The 9,593-nt window shown below is 38.8% G+C and overlaps 1 protein-coding gene across 1 annotated transcript in view; it reads left to right on the top strand.

Moving 5' to 3' along the window:
* Positions 1–4,350: 4,350 nt before the first annotated feature.
* The window catches only part of ITGA8 (integrin subunit alpha 8), a gene marked incomplete in the record, with an annotated part of 110,963 nt that continues 105,720 nt past the window's right edge, over positions 4,351–9,593 (top strand). The window contains 2 exon segments of the mRNA XM_072413422.1: positions 4,351–4,452; positions 5,975–6,104. Coding sequence (XP_072269523.1) covers positions 4,351–4,452; positions 5,975–6,104 — 232 coding nt within the window.

The raw sequence follows: 9,593 nt of genomic DNA, 5'->3' as shown, positions 1-9,593 counted from the left end.
TAACATATTGGTGGGCCATCATGGTTTAACATATTGGTGGGCCATCATGATTTGACGTACTGATGGGCTATCATGGTTTGACATGTTGGTGGCCCATCATGGTTTGACATATAGGTGGGCCATTATGGTTTAACATATTGGTGGCCCATCATGGTTTAACATATAGGTGGGCCATCATGATTTGACATATTGGTGGGCTATCATGTTTTGACGTACTGATGGGCTATCATGGTTTGACATGTTGGTGGGCCATTATGGTTTTATAAATTGGTGGGCCATCATGGTTTAATATATTGGTGAGCCATCATTATTTGATGTACTGATGGGCTATCATGGTTTAACATATTGGTGGACCATGTGTACTCCAGTTTGACATTGGTCACACTGCCATTCTGCGTCCCTCCAACAAGCAATCAGGAGCAGGAAGAATCCGTGGAACATTTAAAAAAATACTGCATATCCTTTCCTTCATACACACTAGGGGTCTATTTATAAATGTTTTCACACAAAATGTAAACATCTTCACATTGGATCCAACTTTTACTCACGATTCATACATTTTTATTGTTTTAATGAAAAATGGTTGAAATAAAGATAAAAGTTGGATGGATTTTAAATAAAATAACAATTATAGATTGACAACTAGGTATAATTTACTGTTTGCTGCCTCTAATATAAATGTGATACAACACCATTTTTCTTCTTGTTCTGTACTCTGTACATTTGAGCTCCTATTGGCCATTCACATAACACGCTTACTTTTGTGAATGGCTAGGAGGAGGTGGAGATGTTATTGTGATGCATGGCAGCATTTGGATTACTAACTCCTCAGACGTATAGATGCAGCTGGGCCATTTTCAACACGTAAATATAAAGTTTTTCCAGACTTAGGTTATGTTACAGATATAATAATCAGAAGGTGGGTTTTAATAAAGTAAGATAAGTTTGTTCTGGAGTTTAGCTTTAAAGTTTTCTCTTATCAGTTTTTAGCACTAATCCTATTTATCAGTTTTTGGCCCACTGGTAGTTTTGGTGTCTCCAAAGAGTTAGGCATATGGGGTTAATTTCAGAGTAATGGCCGGAGGGTGCTTGCTGCACAAAGAAAGTTCAAAAAAGCTGTGACTAATGACAATCTCTGAAGACAGCTTCTGTGTGTCTAACATCAGCTCTCCTAGGGTGCTGGACATCAGAGGGGTCACCATTAACATTAACCTCTCCCACCCTTGATGATAAAGAATTGGATCTGTGTTATCTTACAATGCACATATGTTTAATTTACCTTAATAGTCTCCTGAATAGGGCTCCTTTCCTACCTCCAGGCCACGTAGGGGCCACCTGGGCTTCTATTCCTATAGATATGCCAATGTTTTGGACATATTTACACCAATATGATAAAGCAAGCTAAGGTTTAAACAGTTGTGGATAGATCATGTTGGAAAAATATGGACAGGTTCAGTCCTGCAGCGGGATCAAGTGATCCTGTGGGGCACATGGAGGATGTGACCTTGTATGCCATGCTTGCATGATTGAGAGGGTTCTCTCTTGAGCTGGCATTGATGGAAGCTAGATGACGCATGCACCCAAGACCCAAGCAGCACCGGTCCACAACCTCTCCACCATTTTGAACATTGCCTAACAATTGAAAGTATATAAATTGTTTAAAATGTGTATTAAGAATTGAGTATACACAATCAGAATCCATAATATTATTTAGTTGTATTTATATAGCGCTGACATATTACGCCATTGTCCATAGTCATGTTACTTACTGCCCCTCAAAGGGGCTCACAATCTAATATCCCTATCATAGTCATATGTCTTTAATACAGTCTAAGGTCAATTTCGGGGGGAGACAATTAACCTAACTGCAAGTTTTTGGGATGTGGGAGGAAACGGGAGGGCGTGGAGGAAAACCACATCAACACGGGGAAACATACAAACTCCATGCAAATAATGTCCTGGCCCAGATTCGACCCTGTAACCTAGTACTGAAAAGGCCAGAGTGCTAACCTCCTAGCCAACCATGTTGTCCAGATAATATTCCAATTGCTTTCTATCTAAGAAAAGTGATTGGAAGACTAAGCTTTCACTAACACAGCATTGCCAGGCAGTTGGGTTGCTTCATCTTACTATTGCTCTGTGGTCTTAATAAATGCAGCTTTTAGTCTCTAGTACCCCTTATTTATCAGAGATTGGTCCTAATGTCTGGAACACACAATGCATTTCTGTAGCTGTGGAACTTTGGTGCTTTCCAGTTCCTAAATTACAAAGCAGCACACACATTTTTTATGTCTCTGAAACTAACATTTCTATAATCCCCAACATAAAAACTGCTCCTATTGTAGACCACTATCAATCATATTCCCTGGCTATTCTCCAATACTGCACAAGAAACATTACAGGTACCAAAAAATTATTGTTCCTTAGTTCCTTACCAATATTCAAAAATTCAGATATTTCAAATACAGGTACATGGCTAAAATTCAGGTCTTCGGGGATCCCCTGCTAAAATTACTTTATCCACAGATCACGTACATTAGTGTGGTGGTCAGTAGGTAGATTGACTCTTACATTGCTGGCCATTGGGAATAATGTTCCCCATACAGATAGCCAAACAAATCTTTCGTGTCACTTAAACCGACCTGGGAGCAACAACCTGCTCATTGCTTAAGGAACTCCCAGCAACTTCTGGAGGGACCCTGGTTGAGAAACACTATCAGATGATGGTATTACAAAAGAAAATCCCAAAACAAAAAACTGTCTATGTACTGGTTTAGAATTATGATTTAACCTGAAGAAGCAGTTTTTACTGTAAAATCTATAGAAAATAGATTTATTCGCCCAACTGACAAGTTGACTAACAACAACTTCTCTTTTATGGGTTTATTATGATGTAACTACTAATGTGTGAACACTGTGATCTATATGGGATAGATATTATTACCCAGTAATGGCATAAATCTATACAAGAAGAAATGTTTTATGCTTTATTATTAGAATAAAATATTATATTTTAAACAAATCGCATACAAGTTATAAATGTGATTCCTGACATCCTACAAAGTTGCAATTATATTCTTTTTACCTTACATTTACATGTGGGGATATGAACCTGAATTTTATACTTGTCTAATCAGTTTAATATTAATCAAACTGAATAAAACGTTGACACCATCATAACAAAGCAAATGTTTTTACAGAAAATGAACTTCAATCTTTACAAAAAAGAATTGCATTGTACATTAGGACATCATGGGCACACTCACATACTAGAAGCCGGGAAGAAGAGTGGAGGAGTTTAATGCAATTTAAGGGACTATAACCCCTTACTTCTTATGCCTTAGATCAGTGTTTCCCAACCAGTATTCCTCCAGAGCTTACTAGAGGTTCCTTGATCAGTGAGCAGTTTGTGCCTCTCAGGTCAGTTTAAGTGACACCAGTGATCTTTTTGGCTATCTGTAAGGGTGACATTCTTTCCACTGACCGCCACACTAATGTACTGGGAGCTGTGGCTATAGCAATTATAGCAGGGGCTCATTGAAGAGCTGAAATTTATTTCATGGGTTTCCCCATGTTACAGAGATTGGGTGCCGTAGACAAAATAATTAGTTAGCCCATGCTGTGTGCTGTGGCCATCACATAATCATTTTTTTTAATCTGAGTTCAGCTATAATATTCCACTTTCTTTTTGTCTGGCTTTATCACTCATACATCTGCACTTGTGTTTGGGGTGGGTGCATTATCATGAATAGATCGGAGCTAACATTTCAGTTAAGACCCATATAACATATGTCAATGGGAATGGGTATCTAGGGTAGGGTACCTATCCTCTTCCCTTGATATATTAGAAGGCCAACCCCGAAATTATGAAAGATAACTAATAAAAACAACAGAGAAAGCTGTTTTTTTGGCAAAAATCCAGGAACATGTATTAAAGTGTCATACAATGGTATACATAAACCACAGTAGTTGTTATAAAGACAGGTGTCATAACAAATTGTCACATAATATTATAGATAGGCGTCTCCCAGTTCAGTTTCACTGGGAGATTCTGCCAAATAACTATACAGAGGCAGCTGAATATTTTTTAAAAAGCGAGTAAATGATTACGCACAATGCCTCACACCCGACGCGTTTCGCTGTTAGGCTTCCCCAGGAGACAAGATTAGAATGCTATATCCTTATTCATCAATGTCAGAAATTTGTGAGTATGACTTCCATGGGATTGGTGTCCTGATGGAAAAAGATCTCTTGGTTATAAGTGATAGTATTCTGCTGCTAGACATCTAGTCAGGAGTCCTGCCATTGTATGACAATTTAATACGTATTCCTTCAGTTTTACCAATGGGAATGAGTGGTAAATCCCTTCTAACCTGCGGGAATAACTTGCCTTTGGCCCCATTTCTGGGATCTTTAATAGGCATTGTTGCAAAGCTTTCGGACAAAGAAAAGGTATGTTTAAACCTTGAATTCTTAGGGCTTTTTATGCATCTTGGTGGTACTAATCTTATCCAGCCCTTATTGCAGCCACTTTTTTTCTCTACATCCAGCAGTTCCATTGATGGATACATGTGATTGTACAAGTTAAATAAAGACTAATACGGAGGACAGAGAGATTTGGCTCCCTCAGAGTAGCTGCAATGAATCCTGGTTTTGTTATGTCTGCTTTCATACACACTAATAGAATGGAATTTATTGTGATTGCAATCAAAAAATAGGTCTTTTGTCTTTTGTTTTCTGAAGATCTGTAGGGAACATTAAGAGCAGCCACAATATAACACCCTCATCTTCTTTGATCCCAGCTCCTCTGGACAAATGGTTTATCAATATGACCTCTCTGGGGACAGAGGTGTCATACCAGGGGGAACTGCCATGAAAAAAAAAGTTTTAGAAAGTTCACCTGTCAGACTTTACAGAGAGCCACAGGAGAACACAAACTGTTTTACAAGCCTTTTTTTCATGTCAGAGGTTTTCATAGATAACATCTGCAGCACATAGCACCAAATTAGTCCCCAGTGAAACCTGTAAGGTTTCTGCTTTACAATAAATAAGTCTAATTAATCTAGAAGTCAAATATATAGTCCAAAACAGGATGAATTTGCAGTAGCATGGGGAACAATAAAGGAAACATACAAATGCCATGCAGACGGTTTTCCTAATTAGCACTAATCTATAAATCCAAATGATGACCAAATAATTTGCCCCCTTACACAATCATGGAAGAACCTGTGTGATCCAACAAACCTGGAATAGAACTGCTCCAGAACTGGAAACATTTGTTACAAAAAGCAAATGCTTTTTATTAAATACATTCCAGGTTTGCTGGATCTCCAAGAATCTGCCATCATATTCTACCTTCTTTAGTCTTGGAGAGATTTAATTAATCAGGTTCTATAGGTGAACCAGTAACCTGGATTTTATCCCTAAAACTGCTTCTTAGCACCACCATCATGGATGTGGTGTTAGCAGCCCCAGCAGATTCAGGTGTCTCTAGGGGTTTGTTGACCTCTTTAATATGGGGAACCCTTAAAATCCCTTTTTGGTCTCCAGGGAACCCCTGCTATAAATATTCTATCCATAGCTCACAGTACATTAACATGGTGGCTGGGAAGCACAATATCTTTACATTGCTGATCAGTGTGAAAGCTGTCACCCTTACAGATAGCCAAAAAGATTGTTGGAGTCACCTAAACTGGCTGAAGAGGCACAAACTGCTCATTGTTTATGGAACGCCTAGCGACCTCAGAAGCAAACCTTCGTTCCACGAAACTCTGATCTAAAGTATTCTCCTTTGCTTATGTTGGAAGTTAAGGAGAGAGGCAAATAGCAAAGTCAAGCTTCAGGGAACTCAAATCTGCTGATAATGCCCAGGGCTTTTTTTTCCGATATACATGTTTGCACATTATGTCAGACATATCTGCCAAAACCTCCTTATAGCTATGTGAGAGACGGTCATTCCTATGTCACATCTTAGCTTCTTCATTGGCTGACCCACGATGACAAAACTCCCTGCAGTTGTGTAGAGTTCATTCAACTTGGCAACCAAGGCCGCTATGCCATGCCACCTAAGCCAGTAAAGGCAATCCAAGAAACATTGCAGGCAGGTAAGGAGGACGACTTTACAGTACAAGAGACATACAGAATCTATTCTGCAGTAGAAGATAACCGGCCAACATGATACATTAATATTTTTGGTTCCAACTTTTACTTTCAGGCTCGGGCCTTTCATGCATCAATAACGACTGATCCCGAGATTGCAGAGGGAAAGGGGTGGTTTGAGCACAATTGCTCTCCTAATGAAAGACCCTTTAACTGGCTTCAGTTTACATTCTGTCACAGTAAAACAAATATTGCCATTATTTTTCTGATTCGGAAACACATTCACTTTGCTTTCTCTGCCCAGCAGGTATTTGAATACTTTGACGTAACCAAGCATGGAAAGCAAATCCTTTGACTGCACCTCGGTATTCTTTATGAGTGCACAAAAGCCTTAAATAGGAATGTGATCCAAATAATTTTACAATGTGAATCACTTATTAGAAACATCATTTTTCTTTCCGTTAAAGTAAGCCAAGCTGATGAGAATGATTGCTGGTAATGGCTTTGGTTGGAAAATGCACAGGTAGACCTAAATAAAAATACAAATCTGTGCATAGTATGTACATCACACAAGTGTTTACAAGTCGTTTCCAACAAACCGAGTCATGGTAAAGCTGTCGGAATGTTGACATCATCTTTGTTGATTTTCAGTGATGATTTTTATACAGATTACCAATTATGTGAAAGCAAGGAGTATCCACCCAGATACCCACAGAATGAATCCCAGAAATATGAAAATAATGAGCCTGTAAACTCTGTGCTTTATTTAGTTTGGAGTCTCACTGAGAAAAATAGAAACATTTAAGCCTTGGAGTCAAGAATAAAATCCCCACCACATTTTCAGCATCTGAAAGTTTTTCGGCTATGCCAAAAATTGGCCTTCAGGTACAGTAACCATGCAAAGCAGGCACTGGTTTTTATAAAGAAGCTTCTCAATGTATTATTGAGGGTCTAACAGTATGGACGTCATTGCTAGTTCATTGGACGTCATCCATGCTTAGTAGATGACTGATGAATTAGTCAATACAAATTCCCTTTTGAATTTTTTTTAATCATTTTTCTTCTTAAACAATGATTGGAATAGCTTAACATGGATTGATACTAGTCACAGCAGCGCTTTATTTACCAACATTTACCATAAAAATCAGTATACGAGGCTCCTCTGACTCATTTTTCAGGTGGTATGGGCTGTATAGAGCATATCTAGTGGTCTTGCCCAGTGGCGTGGGAATACTGGGTGAGAATGTTTCATATAACTGGTGATATATACCTCCATACTTCCAAGCCTAGAAAGGGCTCCCCTGAGCAAAGTTGATATATCCCTATGGAAATATTCTAGGATATTATGTAATTAAAAAAAATCAGAATTTATCCTTATTTTATACAGAAGTGCACAATTGGATGGAATTGCTGGACCTCAGGGACAAATCTCTAAACATTTTCTTAAACCACAAACAATGCAGGTAAGAAATAAGGACCCGGGAGATTCCTTCCCTCTCAAGCAGAACATTTGTTGGTCACTTTACATGACATTTTGTGGTGTAGTAAAGTGCAGGAAACAGCATCTCCTGTGAGCCAGCTAAAAGTCTCTGACAAATGTCACAGCTAATTCAACGGCTTCATCTGTTTATGTCAAGCAAAATTAACATTGCAGGGGAACGGATGTTGTGTGTCTTATCCTATTTTACTGATCAAGTAATTACTGGAAATATATACAAAGATATGAGTTCAAGGCATGCTTTCCTTTAATGCCCCCATATCAGGTTAAGCGATAATCGCACATAAGCATGCTGGTGTACTGGCAGTGTAGTTTTTACGGGATTATCTTCTCTATATTCAACCAACAGGGTGTCAAATGGTTGTCCCTATAGGATGTGGTTGGTCGGTTGCTGGTAAGGTGGCCTTCATCAGCTTTCTCCATTTAGATCTTTGCCATCTTTTTTTACCCGGTGCCCAATGTTTTTGTAAACTTTACATTATCTTGCATGCTCTGTTTGACCACTAGCTGAACTCTCTTTCCTTTTAGGTTATGACCACTTGGTCCAGGTTCCATTTTTTGCTGGATTAGTATACTACATGGAAGCCCCTGGGTAATGGGCAATGCATACAAGGCATACAAGGAAGGAGGTTGCTACTGTTAATATTTACTTGTATTTATACAGCACAAACATATTACACAGCACTTTACAAAGTCCATAGTCATATCATCGGCTGTTCCCCAAAGGGGTTCAAAGCTAATGTCCCTACTATAGTCATATATTATTACCCCAGTCTGAGGCCAATTTTAGAGCGAGAGCCAATTAACCTAACTTCATGTTTTGGGGATGTGGGCAGAAACTGGAGTACCCAAAGGAATCCCGCACAACCATGGGTAGAACATGGAAATTCTTTGCAGATACTGCCCTGGCCGAGATTTAAACCTGTGACCAAGCATAGCAAAGGCTTTTAAAAGTGCTAGCCATATGGATAAAAAGAAATGCCAACATGGAAATGAAGCTGGTATGAAGTCAGTTTTATGTACTAGTGTGTTCTTTTAGAGGTTTTACATCACATCCCTATGAATGTGCATGGGTGGAATGTAGGTTTTGACTGGTGTGTTGTTGGTTGACTGCTAACGGACCACTAAGACAAAACAATGTATACTTTTCTGGTAAGGAGGTCCACCTTGACCATCCTTTAGGATAGTCCGAGTTGATCCTAATGACAGGATTTGCCTCTCTTCAAGAATCTGAGACTCTTGAAATTTGTGTCCTGAATCATTCAAGGGAAAAAGAAAGTTACATAAGCTGGGATTGATTCCAAGCACTGTGACTGAACTACCACTTATGGACCGGCCAGGTCCAGGAAAACCATGAAACAGTAACAGAAATTATCCTCCAGCAGAATGTTTCTTCCATGAGACCTTTAAAGTGGACTTGCCACTGTTTTACAAGTCTACATGAATACATTTCTGACAGACACAATATAAAGCAAGTATAGAATGTTTGAAAAAAGCTTAACTGTTTATCATTCAAAATAAACCCTTAACCCTATTTAGGTGACTTTGCCTGATGTGCTCCAGCAATGCTCTTAGAGATCTGTTGGCTTTGGTACTCCAAAACCATGAGAACAACACTCGCCTGAGTTGAAGTAATAAAATATAAAATGGGAGAGCCCAGTCTTGTCACCCAAAGTGAGTTCTTTCTAATGCAAACTCAATGGGACAACAAAAGCTTCAATCTGGTTCACAATTTAGAGTTCGGCCACAAAATGCATGTTGTAGTATTTCTACTCCAGTGGAGAAGAATGGAGGGAGGATAGCTCTATCGGTTTTTTGGTATCAATTAATCCCGAAAATCTGTTAATCTGTCCATTATTTTATTATTTTTTGGAAACAATGTAGAAGGTAAAAAGTCAGGGACTGTTGGATGAATGAACTTTCAGATTTAGGGCCATGCTGCACCTGATTCTGTTGACACCAATGAATAATCGTCAAGATTTATGATCAGGAAGAG

Source organism: Pyxicephalus adspersus, chromosome 5, assembly GCF_032062135.1.
Source record: "Pyxicephalus adspersus chromosome 5, UCB_Pads_2.0, whole genome shotgun sequence".
Classification (NCBI taxonomy): domain Eukaryota; kingdom Metazoa; phylum Chordata; class Amphibia; order Anura; family Pyxicephalidae; genus Pyxicephalus; species Pyxicephalus adspersus.
This window is presented reverse-complemented; position numbering and strand designations above follow the sequence as displayed.